The 14,768-nt window shown below is 47.1% G+C and overlaps 1 protein-coding gene across 10 annotated transcripts in view; it reads right to left on the bottom strand.

Annotated features, from left to right (window-relative positions):
• The window catches only part of SEC31A (SEC31 homolog A, COPII coat complex component), a 39,797-nt gene that overhangs the window by 8,942 nt on the left and 16,087 nt on the right, over positions 1–14,768 (bottom strand). For 3 of the 10 annotated variants that reach the window (XM_039550745.1, XM_039550747.1, XM_039550746.1), the window contains exons 15-24: positions 14,656–14,733; positions 12,385–12,460; positions 11,586–11,764; positions 9,958–10,084; positions 9,675–9,820; positions 7,819–7,992; positions 7,125–7,298; positions 4,479–4,571; positions 3,685–3,814; positions 2,342–2,698 (exon numbers count right to left, since the gene is read on the bottom strand). In XM_039550745.1, coding sequence (XP_039406679.1) covers positions 2,342–2,698; positions 3,685–3,814; positions 4,479–4,571; positions 7,125–7,298; positions 7,819–7,992; positions 9,675–9,820; positions 9,958–10,084; positions 11,586–11,764; positions 12,385–12,460; positions 14,656–14,733 — 1,534 coding nt within the window. The remainder of the gene's footprint in view (positions 1–2,341; positions 2,699–3,684; positions 3,815–4,478; positions 4,572–7,124; positions 7,299–7,818; positions 7,993–9,674; positions 9,821–9,957; positions 10,085–11,585; positions 11,765–12,384; positions 12,461–14,655; positions 14,734–14,768) is intronic. The other 7 variants (XM_039550749.1, XM_039550751.1, XM_039550750.1 and 4 more) reach the window with 6 other exon arrangements.

Here is a 14,768-nt window from a genome sequence, read left to right as displayed (position 1 = left end):
CATCTTTAAATCCAAGCCAGTTCAAAGGTCAGGTGCTTCTCAAGAGTTCAAATTTGAGATCTGCTTTCCTTCCTCCCTTACTCCTGCCTATAAATGAGTCACATCTGCAAAGTGAAGCATGATGTTCCCAGATAAGATCATCACCCCACACAAAAGCACACTACTTCATTGCCAGGATCAGTATCTCTGCAGCAGAACACTCCAAGTCACAGGTGAGATCTACTTCTGGCTGCAGATCTCTGTGGTTCTACAGGATCTCATGCTAAGGCATCCCTAACTAGGCACTGCAGCTGCTCAGAAAATGTGTTGGTGGTTAGGCATATTAAGCATGTACACTGTCACTGCTGCACTTAGAAAAAAAGGTTTTTTTTCCTTCTTGTTTGCATGCTTTCTGAAAGGTGTAATCTAAACACTGGAAGAGAACAGAGTGTGCTCTTCAATCTTTTTTCCATAGTTCTCCAGCTGCACCCATCACTTGTGTGTATGCATGAGCCATCCTGGCCTCAGCACCTTGCCGTGCCCTGGAGTCCACCTCTGCATTTCAGCCTAAGGCTGCAGAAATGGAGAGGATGCCCAAGTTTGGGTTCCTGAAGTCTGACACTTTGTACTGGCTACCTTCTCACCACACCTGCTGAGAAGAACATAAGCAGCATGGATAATTCTCAGAAAGTTTTATAAAAAGCCTAATATGAACAACTTTTAACTTTGAAAAGAGCCTCACCCACTCTGAGCATGCCACGTGGACTATGTCACGTCACTGCAAGAAACTCAGCAAGTGGCAGATCCGAAGTGCCTGCCAGTGACGCAAGCCGAGTAGTAAAACGGGTAAGAAAGAACAATCTTCTTGTTTCTTGCATTTATTTGGAGGTGCAGAGACTATGCTGTCTGCATTATAATGTGCTGCTTGACATCCCAGGCCTAGAATCCTATCCAATACCTCTTCCACCATCCAATTTAATAATTCCTTTGGCTTAGAGATTCAAATTTGACATGCCCCGTAACATGGGGTCAGGAGAGGTCACAGTACAGCACCTCCAAGAACAAACAGGACACCAAATCTGGCTGCATGGTGAATGGAAAAGGCCTTTTCTCCCCTTGCAACTCTGGCAGCCCTACACCTATTTTTTGACAGGGCAAAAGACTGCTTTTCCCCCAAATGCAAGGGGGTATGTGAGCTGCCAGCCCCAAGGACACCAACAGGAGCATCTACTCATAGGATTCATGCTGCCAAAGGCAAAATGGCTTTTCTGCACTGCATCACCCCTAAGAGACTTTTAAAATAAGAGAGGGAATGACAGTGTGCACATTAGGGCCTGTCAGCAGACTCGACATCCCCAAAACATCCCTCAAATCTTGTCCAGCATTCCCTGTACTCTCTGCCTCCCATATCTGGTCCTTGACTCTTCAGCTGGACCACCTGGATGTCAAGTATGTTTATGAGCAGGTTTAGAAAAGGACTGCTGATTCTTCCTGCACTGTCTGGCATGCAAAGCTGCTGCTTCACAGGCTGCTAAGTAAAGGGACAGGTTTGTTATGGCAGGCGAGGTCACTGTCCCACGGCAAACAGTGACACCCAGGCAGTCACAAGCAGACACGGAGCCCCACGTCAGCGAGCGCTCTCTCACCAAGCGTGCTCCAACGTGCTCCTACGTGTCAGCCACACACACATGCTTTTAATTGACATTCAGGGAAGAGACATGTGAAAGCATTTCTAAATCACTTCTGATTATCTTTTAAGGCAGTTGTAGCTACAGTAAAATCCCATCACCATAAGAGGTTAGGGACAAAATAGTGAAAAGGAGCTGATGCCACAGGAAATGCTGTTTGAATTAAATATGCTGCCAATCCTGGGCTTAAAAGGCTGCTCAAGAACCAGGGACACAGGGACAAATCACATCTGCAAAATCATTCTGCGAGGAGAACTAGGATCATCTTGTCTGCAGCGATTAGGAAAACTTGCTCATTTTTGTACTTTGCTCTCCAGTCACAACACAGGCTCTGACGCCAGTGATAAAATTGAGCCATGATCCATCCATGGCATACGACAGCCTCATAACAAGCCTGTTGTAGCATCCTGTCCTGGGCAAGACAAAAGCTCTGTGACTGTGGCAAGGTCTGGCTCGCCAGAGAAAGGTGACTGCTCATGCTGCTTAGTGCACCAACAGCCCTATCACAGATGCACAGGGGTGATGATGTGGTTTAGAAATGCTTTGAACTGATCTCTAAGCAAAAGCAAACTTTTTGCAGAGCATTCACAAGGAAAAAAAGTGCATATTTAACTGAGTGGGTGAAGACAGAACCCCTCCCTCCTCCCTGCCTGCCCCCCTGTCCAAGCGCAGACCTGTTCTCTGGGATGCAGGAAGGTCACTGGTTGCAGGCAGAGTACCTGTTGGTCCAGTAGGTAATGCATAAGCCACAGAAGTTGCTGGAGGTCCTGGCCTGCCATGCTGAAAGGATGTGCCAGAAGAAGGAACAGGGTAGGAAGAGATGGGATTCAGGCTTGTTGGGGAGGGCTGAGGCTGCCCGGGGTACAGCGGGGAGGGCATGGAGTGGGCAGGGGCAGAGGGCAGGTAGGAAGGGGTGGTGTTAGGGGCAGGGCTGGAGTAAGAGGCTGAAGCAGGGACAGCAATAGGCTGCTGAGGCTGATAGAGAGCTGGTCCCCCTGTTCCAGAGGAGTACTGCTGTGTGGCCTGATACGCTACAAACAGGGAGAAAAAACAGTCAGTCAGTGAGTTCATAACAGAGCAGCGGTTTCATCTGCCTCTGCTTCCTGACTCTCCTCTCTTCATCCCCCTACCCCCTGAAACCACTTACCTGCCCAGCCAAATCCTGGTTCCCACAGCTCTGCCTGCACTTGTAGGACTGCTCGAATCCCCAGCCTGTCGCTGGGAGCAGGGAGGCACAGAGAGGATGGCCTTGGCTCAAAGGACTCCTCCTCTCCCACACACACTCTCCAGCCCAGAGCCACCATGCTGCTTGGGGTGGGGCTGGGACACGGACACTGTGGTCTTCTGGACCACTGCCATCCTCACAGGGGTTCACAGGGCAGGGAAAGCCCTACCCCAGGTTTTTACAAAGGGAAAGTCCAGGCCAAGGAAATGAACAGGCTCTGGAAGGGAATGTAAGCTCACAGGCTTTCACTGTGGGCCCTGCAGCCTAATTTCACTGCCTCTGCCCATCTATGGCCATTTTTCCTACATCATGCCAGTACTTTCAGTCCCTCCTTTGAGTGTATCAGGGCTCTGCCCCCTTCTTCACTCACCTCTACTACTGCCCTCATTTCCTCATCCCCTTTCCTATCTCCATGGAGCCCCAATGAGAAATGGATGGCCCAGCTGCACATAGATGAGTTGTGTCGCTCCTTACCAGGCCTCTGCTGCTTTCCCAGGACTCAGACTTTGGAGTTTCTGACCCTAGCGCAACCTTGGGCAGGGCCAGCTGTCGAGTGAGTTTGAGAGCTGTGGGTAGACACCTCAGCAGAGGAGGAGTGTTTGACAGAGGGTGTCTGGACCCCATCAAGAAATGACAATACTCAAATGTCACCTCACCTTTCTCCCCACCCCGCAGGAACTGTGGGACTGGCTTGGTCTGAACACTCCCAACCACAAGGAGAGGACTGGTTACTCCTGAGTTAATGCTGGCCCACCTGGGTGGGAGAGAGAGGGGGAAGCTGCTGTTACTCACTCTGTGGGTACGCTGGCCGCGTTCCTCCTTGCGAGTACATGCTGTAGTTGGAAGATGTGGCTTGCTGTGGTGGCATGCTGGGGCCAACAGCACCTGGCATAATAAACCCTGGAGGAGGTGGGTTGTCCCCCTGCAAAAAGAAAAAAGATTACAGGAAAAATGGTTGGGAGGGACAGGGTTTAATCAGTAATGGTAATGCAGTGCTGAAGCAGAACTGCTGCAAAATGATCAGTTCACATTTCAAGGCCCAAAACCACATTCCCTGGAAGAAGGGAATCACCGGCACAGGGACAAATGCCTCCAAGCACCCCAGTGCCTTAGGGTGCCCAGCACAGCACTGAAAGCACAGCTGGATGTGCAGTGACTTCAGCAGCAAGCAGAGCAGCACACACCTTCCTGCACAAGGGAGAGCTCCCTTCCCGTGCTGCCTGGTGTTCAGGCAGCCCGAGAGTGCCCTGCCATCTTTCAACTAAACTTCAATGTTAACTCTGAAGCTTCTAATCTCCATGAAAAAGGGGAAAGGAAAAATCATACTTCAAATATTCCAGTGTGGGGCAAGGGTTGGGGAGACTCAGGTCACACTGAGCTCCCACTCAAGGCTTTCCAGTGCCGCTCATCTGGGCATTAGTGAAAAAAAAAAAAGTAACACGATGCAGAGGAATAAAACCAGAGCACACATGAGAGCTGCTCCTTCCATCTATCTATCTGTACCAGGCTGTGCCAAGTACCCAGACTATACAAGGGGACATACCAGGGTGGAGCAGAGGCTCAGAGAGGAATAATGAAGGTTATACCTGTATGTCAGAGGGACAGCCTGCAGGAGGATGGCTGGGAAGGGCAGTAGGAGTTTTGTTACTCCAGGTAGTGACAGTAGGGGCAATTCTAACCTGAATCGAACAAAGAAATACCAATCATGGAAAACAAAACAATAAAAAAGTCTAAAGGGTTTCACAAAACAAGATGCAAAGAAGTGAACGCAAGAAGGTTTGCATGCTGGCACTTGTAACAGCCATGAAATCTCAGAGGAAGAAGGAAATTGCATTCAAGACAGACAAAAATCACTGTGCACTGGAGCCAAAGTAAATTGCAGAGTGAGGACAAAGCACAGTGGAATTGCAGCTGCAACAGGCTGTGGAGCAAGTGCAGTGTTACCTGTGCCAGTCAGCCAGGTCTCCAGCTTTCAGCACATTTTCCTACTGCATACGGCCCCCCCCCCCGGCCATTAGTCCATGACAGCGAGCATCACTAACCACAGCTGCAAGCCCCAGGTTCCGTGTTAAATTCAAACATATGCCTCACACAAAAGGAGTCTGTTTAAACTGAGCTTCAGATGAATTAAAAAAGGTTAAAATCTGATACTCAGCTCTTGCACATGCACAAACACACATCATAATGATAATTGCTCCCCCAGCCAGTCTCCCGTAGCTCCTTTCCTCTATTTTCCTTCTTTGCCACTCCAAACGGCTTCAATTCCATACAACCACTTCTACCTTTCTGATGGGACAGAAATCAAGAACTTCCTGTGCCTGTCACATTCCTGAGCAAGGAATGGGTGTGCTGCCCAACAGCAGGACAACATGGCTGGGGTTCAGGAGTGTAGGCAGAGGGAAAGCTGTGACCCTGCAGTCCTGGCTGGCTCAACTGGCTTCAGTCTCTGTGTCTCTAGCCGCACACAGTGCTAGGCTAATGGTGCAGTCAGCTGCACAACAGCCAGTGCTAATGCCTGCATAACTCATCACTGGAGTATCTAAAAGACTTTTTCACCCCCTTTCATGCCTGGTTTATTCAGATGAAAAAGAGGGTTCACAAAACTATGCTAAAAGGAATCCAAATGTTAAGTGCATGTTCCTATTTGGGACAGCAGTTAAACAAAGGCTGCCTCAAGCTTGAACAAGTCACGCTTTCTTAAAAGGAAGTCAAACAAAGCAAGTGTCCTGAGACTCAAATATGTCATTTCTCTCCATTTTGGTTCATCAGCTCAGAACCTTTCTGACTGACACCTGTCCCCTTCAAGCCCTTCCTGCTGAGGATGAACTCCCTGAAAAGCCAGGAACATAGAGGGTTGTAACTGCCAGTGAACTTGAGGGGTTGTGATACACCCAGCCTTTAATTAATGAGCAGGGCTTGCTGAAATAATTGCTTGAGGCATTCTGGAAACAGTGGGAGAAAGAGGGAGCTCAGGTTTAAAAAAGCATTGCTCATATCTCAACATCTAGAGGAGAGCTGCTATTCTCCAGAGCCAAACAGGAAACACACAGCTTCGCTTCTCAAGGCAACTCATTGCTTACAAGGAAGAAGGCCAAAGACACAGACAGCACAGCAGACTTGATTATTAATGATGATGCATTTAAAATCATATGCACTGGGGTTAGCAAGGTAAATCCTGGATGAATGCTTTGTCCCTTCTGAAATCTACCTTGCTAACACTCTGGAGAGAAGGCAGAGGCACACACTGCTGCTGACATTGAGAATGCCCAACTGCCCCCCAATCTTTCATCCCTTCTTTCTTTCCTGCCCTGGTTTTTCTGGCAGGCACTGCCTGAGGAGCAGCACAGACAAGAGATACCTTCGCTTGTGCCAATCTCTGTGTAAGGAGAACACTCACAGCCCTAACACACCTCTGCTCTCAGAAAAGACCAGCCCAGAGCACCTTTAGAGCAGGGCCAGATGAGCTGCAGTGCTGTGCTGGGGGATGAGAGACCTGGCATTGCTCTCTAAGCACACACACAGCCAGGGCTGCCCAACACACCACACTGCCCTGATGGCCTGTGTGTTTTCTTGTAGTGTCATCCTCACGTTAGAGGCAAAACCAAGGAATTTTCCTCCCCCATTTCTCCTCCTCCTCCCTGCACAGCTCCCTTATTAGTCTTACACTCACCAGGTCCATCTTGTAAGCCCAGCTCACTCTCAGCCTCCCCACCAGCCCATGCCCCTTACAGCTGGCTGGGAAAGTCTTTTCACAGCAGGCTGTACCCACAGCTGCTGAAATATGCCCTCAGTTTGCTATTGCCACTGCTCAGCAACTTCTGCAGCCAAAATCAGAGCTGGGGGTGGGAATAATCCGCCCCAGGGAGGCTGGTGAGCCCCAAGGCCTGCAGGGATGGGACAACATCAGGGACTGTGAGAGGGAGCACAGAGAACTCCTGCAGTGCTCTCCCACACAGCTGGTCTTGGCACTGAAGCACATTTTCAAACAGTGGGGAAAGACCAAATCTTCAGAAGCAGGCTACTTGATAAGGTGCTTAAAGAATGTTTCCGGATGAGAAGTAAAGGAGGCATCTGTACTGACTGACAGGAAGCACCAAGGACCTTCACCACAAGGCTCTCAGTAGAGGTTTGTCACACAGCCTCAGATCAAGAGAAAGCAAAAAAATTATTACATCCATGACTCTCCAGAACTCAAGCAACGTGTCCCTCCCTTATTGCCAAAGGCCATTTACCTGCTGGTAGTACTGCTGGGCTGCAGCCTGGGGTGCCTGCATCCGTCCAGCCACCGGGCCAGCTCGTCCTTTGGGCATGGGCTCTCTCTCATATGGTCCCTTGAGGCCATCCTGTCCCGCTGGGAGCTCCCCTTGGGCTCTGCAAAGCCTGTCCCGTAGCTGCACGATGTTTGGCTGCAATCAGAAAAGGGCAGTGAAGGGAGGGGAAACGCACTGCCTGGCACGCGGTGTATCACAGCGAGAGGCAGAGTGGTCACTCTCTCTCAGAAGCCTGCTCCGCTTTATTTCAATGGAATAAGTCTTTTCTGCATGAGACATGAGGCCATTGGAACTGCCTTACAAGTGCCTGCCTCATTCCCAAACCAGCCTGTCTACAAATATCAGCTGATGGAAGATGAAGTCAGAAGAGAACAACCAAATGTCATTCGCTGTGTCTGGCTTGCAGGAGGGACACCCTTTGGCAGTCATTGGCTGCAGGCACAAGGGTGTGAAACCAAGAGGGAGCAGAAGTCTGTGCACGTCTGCCAGCTCAGTGAGGCCAGTGCAGGGTGAGGGTAACAGCCTGGCTGTCACATCCCAAGGTGCATGTCAAGTGGCAGCCCTGATGCCGAACTCCACTGTGAAGAGACCTTTGCTCCAAAGCACACCGGTCCACAGAGAGAGAGGGGAAGCAAAGAGCCTGAAGGCCCCATACCTGGTTGGTGTTGGCAGGGAGGAAGGTCAATGCTGCAGCCAGGCTTCCCTGAGCAGCCAGGAGGTTGGCATACTGGCTCATCTTCTCAGCCAAAAGGGCCCCCACGGCATTCGGGTCCACAGCCTGCGTGAGCTGCACAGCTTTGCGCAGGATCACGACCTTCTCTATTAAATCCTGAAAGAGCAGGAGGGGAAAAACCCACCCACAAGTGAGAACAATGAAGTGAATGAAGTCTTGGCTAAGGACTGCTGTGGAGAGCTGCTCCTCAGGGCAGCCCTGCAGCACCCCTCTCACCCAAAGGGGAGCACAAGCCAAGCGCAGGTTTCCCAAACAGCCACAGCTGCACCAAAGGCACGGCTGTTCCCAGAGGACGGAACAGCAACCACCCACCAAGCAGCTTCTAACAGCAAAGCCAGCAGAGTTCAAGAGAAGTGCTTTTATTAAACAGGATTTCAGGGCCCTATCAGCACTGAGCATGTCCACCAAGTGGATGCTTTCATAAAACTATCTGGTGACAGCCTGAGAGCAAACAAACATCACAGCTGTCATCACTACTAGTGCCGGGCTGCTGCATGTTCATTTAGAGTGTTTCAGTAAGTCAGTTCTTATCCATCTTAAAAGGAGCTAAAAACTCCCTTGGGAGAGTTGTCCATAGTTTTCTAGTTGTTACAGCAAAATGGTTTTCCTGATATTCACCAGAAATACTCTATATCTTGCCTTCCTTGCACATCCCCAAACACCAGAGCTGGTCTTGGGTTGGGTTTCCTTCAAGTCCTAAATTACAGGAACATTTTCTGTTCCATTCTCTCATGTTTTTCTTACTGTATTTATACTACAAATATTCATTTGCCAAAATTAAACCCCTTTTTAAAATCTTACAAGAGATTTAATGAGAGTGTACCACACAAAAGATTTCAACCATACATTACTAATAGATTGTTTGCTAACCGTTTGTTTTTCCCAACAAATCAGCACTTCAAAAAAGGCAAGTAAAAAAAAAAAAAAAACACCAACAGCTTCTATTGCCACTATCATAGTGAACAAGCCACCTAATTAGGACTTTACCAATATTTTTCAATTTTACTGTCTGAGAGGCCAAAGCCATGCAATCAAAATGCAAATTCAAACTGAAGGTAAATCTGTAAATAAAGCCCTCAAAATTAAATAATTTTGATAATTCAAAACTGGAGAGAGTTAATGACATGAAGCAAAATTCAGATACACATCAGTTCCTTCAATTAACTACACAAGAGTCTCACAGTATCATCAAATAAATACTTTCCAAAACTGGTCCTTCAAAGGCCTTGCACAGATGGAAGAAACTAACATTGTACTATAAAATGAATTATTCCATAACTGCTTCATTCCACTCATCAATCCTATTCCCTCAAGATATCTGCTAGGAGCAATGTTTTTCACTGCTGGAAACCAAGCCTTGTATATGCAAACCCCTAGAGAAAACTCTCATGACAGCCTTCCTACAATTGTCTCTCCAGATTTAAATCTAATTCTTTTGATTTCTTCTCCTGAATTTCCAAAAGTATAAAAGCTCAAGTATTTCCTAACTGCAAAAGATGCAAGCACTGAAAGACCCTTCTTTACCAAAACATTAAGTACTACAATTGTTTTTACACAAGTGTATTAGCAGCACCACCCAAAGAACAAGGCAAGCACAAGGGCCGCTGTACTTCCCAACACATTTTCCAGTACCACATTTATGTGTTATTTTTCCAGAAAGGAAAGGCTTGCATCCTGATGTACGTCAGTCAGCAAAGCTCTACACTAGGTAAGTTGATTTAAGAGCCAAATGATTACAGTCTCTTATTTCCAACATCTTTTTTAAAAGAATTACCAACCTGAAGGGACAAGGGGCTATTTCCATCCTGAACTTTGGTCCAACAAGCAACGAGCTTATCCACATTGCCGGCACAAATGTAACACAGGCAAGCTTGTGTCTGCAGAACGCTGTCCCCCTCATTTTCCAGCCTGCTACCCAGGAGATCTAGATAAAATATGAATAAAGATGCTGGTGAATCACTCTGGTGATCTCTCCCCACCACTGCTGAAGCTGGAGAAGCAACTGGCCGAGCAAAGCCATGGTACTGCTCCAGAATTAACCAGTCTGTGAAGTATCCTTACCGCAAAGGGCTGTAAACTCGTCTGGCCTGGCATAAGTGAGCACAGCAGCCAAAGCCTCTCTCCAATTCTGCAGGTCACAAGACTGCACAATCTCTTTCCAGTTCTTCGTTACAACTGCAGTGATGAGCTGGAACAGGACAGAGACCACAGTTAGAACCTTGGTAGGATTTCCTCTGTATAATACACAAGATAATTTGGATCTGTTCCAGTGTACTCATCCCCACTGTATCCAGGGTCAGGACAGGTACTGCACTGCAGTTCAATGGCTGCACAACAGCACATTTTACTTAAAAAGGAGTTCAGTGAAAAAAAAAAAATCACAGAACAAGCTCAGAGAATATGCAAAGGCCAATTATTTTTGCTACAAAATGTACAAGAAAAGAATACACGAATCTCCACAAGCTGTTGCAAACGGTTTTCAACACTATTTTTGCAGACAAAGATAACACACCAAGTACTTAGCTACAAGTCTTCTACACAATGAACAGGGAGAGGTATGGATTTTGTTTGTTAAACTGTTTCATTCAGCTTTAAGCTCTTGGTCTCAAGCTGACCAGCAAGGGGCAGTTGAAAAGGCTGCATAAAGGAAGCAGCAAGTTGGCAGCAATATCAGCCTGAGCTGGGCTGTAGTATCCCTGTCCTCCACCCACCCACCCACCCAGGCTGCCTCTGCACAGCCCTCAGAATGAAATTCCAGTTTCTTTCTTCTCAAACTCTGCCTCCAGTTATTTTGCTTTGGACAAAAGACAGACTTGGCAGCTGTGCTGCTCTTTAGTGAACAAAGCCCTTCTCATGCCAAGACTTCAAGCTCAGAAACAGCTGAACAAGCAGTATGTGGGCAGTTTGGGACCAGAAAAGAGAAAACACCTGAACAACAAATGCAAGATCCTAACTACAAGGTCTGCCAGCTCTTCATAAAAACACCTTTTCCCAAAGGATGAACTACAGTGGAGAAATTCCTTTAAAAGCTGCCACCCTTGCTAAACCAATTGTTCTTTTAAAGCCACTTCTCCTGTTTCAACCTCCTGTCACTACTTTCTCATACTGGTAGCAAAAAACAAAGATTTGCACAAGCAGCATCAGCAACCCCTAGCAGTGCAAAAAGCTGAAAATAACAATAACCAGCTGGCCGTAAGACACTGTCTCCTAGACAAGGGGTGATTAATCTACCCTGGGCATATTTTGCTCTCTCTTCTGTGCATGCAGTAAAACAAAGCATCAGCAAAATCTGTGTAGACCAATCACGGGCAGAAATCAACATGCTGCTGCTGGCCCTGAGCACAGGTCACCTGTGAAAAATGTGACAGAAGGGCAGACTGAAATGTGCCCTGCTTAAGGTATTTGTCTTTATTGTTGAGAATCTGTTAGTGTACATGCAACTCAGAGACACTGGAGATGAGATAAAGAATACTCTTGTTCACTGATATTCAGGTGGTGTGCCTCTTCTCCCTTTATCAATGCATTAAAAAAGACTAACAGAAATCCTTCTGCTCCGAGACCTTACAGACTTGAACACTTACTAACATCTGCCAGAAATAAACCTATAACATGGCAAGAAAACTTTTAAGGTGAAAAAGGGAGTTGCCAAAGGCATATGAGCATGTTAGCTCTGACTTGGAAACACATACCCTGGTAATTTTGCTCTGCATCTTGGCAAAGTACTTCTCCTGTGTCCGGGAGAGCAGCTCCTGCCCGCCGGCGATGGCCAGGATGATGGCATCGGCCATGCGGTTGTCGTGCAGGCACAGATCCACTGCGCTTTCAAAGTTCCCCGTCAGCAGAGCCTGTGTGATCAGCCCATCCACATCTGCAAGGAGACAGGGGTGCACTTCCAAATGCTGCCACAAAAGCCACTGAAAGATGCAGCAGCAGGTGACACTGTCTGACTGTACAATGCTGGCACAGCTGTCTGCAAACCAGCCTGCTCCTGGCCAGGTACTTACAGAGGTGCTCACCTTCACCTCCAGCCTCAAACACACAGGGGCACTGTCAAGCATTACTTACCTTGTTGCAGATCAAGTTCCTAGAGGTCTAAATGGCCTCTGAAACAACTACCTGAACAGTGCCATAAAAAGTCTAACCTCGACAGGGGTCAGTGGCTTCTGTGTTACTCAAGATCCCCTGGGAGTTTCTGTATGAACAGCACTTCATGCCTGACCAAGCATGTCGACTTTTATATCAGAAATCACTCAGAGCAGCTGCCATGTCAGCAATAGGGTACACAAGTGCTGTATAACTTCCTTCCTTCCTCAAAAAAGTTGTATTTTCAAGTGCCTTGAGACTGTGTGATAATGCAGTTAGAGGCAAGTAATTACAACCCTTCACCATCTGTGCAGAATTTGCCTTCTCACTGGAACACCAGTATCAACATCAGTACTTATAAACAGCAGTACATACAATGAAATCAATATCAAGGTTTTTTTGTACCTCCACTAACAGAAATGTTAAATGTTGTCTTTGCAGATCCCAAATCTTCAGTTTCTTTTTTATGGTCCTTCAGCGTCTAAGAGAAAGGAAAAGCATGATTTTTGAGATTATGTAAACACTGAGAAATACACACATTTTAAAACCATGCGGCTCTTGCACTGCAAGTTAAATTTAGAACTTCACACTACCAGTCAACTCAGAGATCATTAACTCAGAAGGGAAGGTTATCCCTGTGTGCTAGTTTGGGCAGAGGTGAAGTCACTTTTCTTCAGTATGGGGCTGTGTGATTTGTCCTGGAAACAGTGCTGATAATGAGATGTTGTTGCTTTTGCTGAGCAGCACTTGCACAGCATCAAGGCCTTTTCTACTTCTCATACTGCACCTCCAGTGAGGAGGTGGGGAGTGCATGGGGAAGCTGGGATGAGACACAACCAGGACAGCTGACCCCAAACTGACCCAAGGGATATTCCAGGCCATACGATATCATGCTCAGCATAATACAAAGCTGGAGGAAGAAGAAAGAGGTGGATGTTTGGAGTGGTGGCATTTCTCTTCCTGTCACTGTTACATGTGATGGAGCTCAGCTTTCTTAGGGATGAACACATGCCTGCCCATGGGAAGCAGTGAATTAATTCCTTGCTTTGCTTTACAAAATAAACTTCCTTTATCTCACAAGTACCAGCAGCCAGACACCTGGATCCTGGGTACTGACTTGCACCTGTGCCCATACACACACAGCCCCCTCCGAGCAAAGCTAGAGGTACAAAGAGAAAATCAGAAACCTTTTCTTTCCTCCTCTTTCAATTTTAACCCCTACCAAGAACAGTCTACCATTAATGCTACCTAGGTTCCACTTTGAATTCCAGCTCATCCTTGAAACCCTTTGCACTAGACATACACCCTAGTTTAAATAAGCAAATTACACGTGAACACAAACTTAATTTTCAACACAGAAGTCCAATGTAGCACTCAGTACAGGAGTGCTCAGTGGACAGAGGCTGCTTTTTTTATAAAACTCACCCAGAATTAAGACAGAGACCACTTTGTGCAAATACTTGGATTTTGGGATTTCAAACAAAACATTTCAATAATAAAAAATAATATCAAGAGGGAAGTCTCTCTCCACCATCAAATTTCACAGCACAGGCTAAGCAGAGTGCAGAGCCTGACCCACAAACTGCCTCCTCTGTCACAAGCCACTGCTCCATACACGAAGGGAGTTCAGGAACACCCTGCTTGTTCAGCTAAATTGAAGGACACAGTCAACCAAAGACAGGCCTTTGGATGGGAAGCAAGTCTGAAACAAGCTTTATGTTGGGCTCATGAAAAGGACACAGTGCCTGGAAAATTATTTTGTTGTCAGATAACACAGGATGCGTGTTTGTATCAGTTGAGATCATGTTGTGACTATCACAGGACTAACGTGCCCATCCATTTACTTTGCGTATGGGCACACCCTGATGCATCACCAGTGGCTTCAGGCCAGGCTCACAAATATTTAGGTAGGCTAAGGTCATGTTTGGCTGTGAATTCTCTCCTAGAAGAGACATTTGTTATGAGACATCCGATATCTTCATGACTGCATACAGCAAAACCCTTACGCAGTCAGATACACGTGTCTGCCTCTACGGAGCCCAAAGAATTAACAAGCAATCAAGCACCTAACCAAGGAGAGCATTCTGGTTTTGGTGTCCTTAACAGGCTGTTTGTTATGTGGAGTCAAGTGCACCACTCCATCATGAGGAGTGAGCCTTAAACCACTGTCCCATCCCACAGACAGCTGCAGACAGGCACCAAGCACAGGGAGCACAGCTAACAGCCCAAATTCTAACCCAAAAAGGAGACTGAGGGAGTGGGGAAGAATGAAGTTGGCCTGTTCCACAGCAGTACAGTATATTCAGTGCTAGTGACACCTCATAAGGCAGGGGCTGGGTCCTTAGTGCTAATTACAGACCTGCCCCCATATGTAAAACACAGGGCTGAAAACAATGCTGTTCAAATGGTCAGACAGGAGCAGTAGGTGTAGGATCCCAAATGCTGGCATGGTGGAGCACAAACTGCCTGCGATAAACCTGGCTGAACATACTGCCTGAAGCAGATGAAAAAAATGTCAAGTAACTTAACAAGAGACCAGTTTTACCATTCTAAATAACTTTTTGTATTTCTGTATATCCTCAGCAGCAGGAAAAGCCAACAAAATGAAATGCTGTCAAAAGGAACAAAGTAAACAGAGGGGAGGTCAGCAGGGTTAGTCTAGAGGGCAACAGATACCTCTCCCAAGAACTGCTCCTCTGTAGTCTGGCCTTCATCACCCTCGTTTGGCACAGATGCATCAGATTCTGCAGGAGCCTTCAGCAGAGAGAAGACGCCATAAAAATCCACCA

The sequence above is a fragment of the Corvus cornix genome, chromosome 4 (assembly GCF_000738735.6).
Source record: "Corvus cornix cornix isolate S_Up_H32 chromosome 4, ASM73873v5, whole genome shotgun sequence".
Lineage (NCBI taxonomy): Eukaryota > Metazoa > Chordata > Aves > Passeriformes > Corvidae > Corvus > Corvus cornix.
This window is presented reverse-complemented; position numbering and strand designations above follow the sequence as displayed.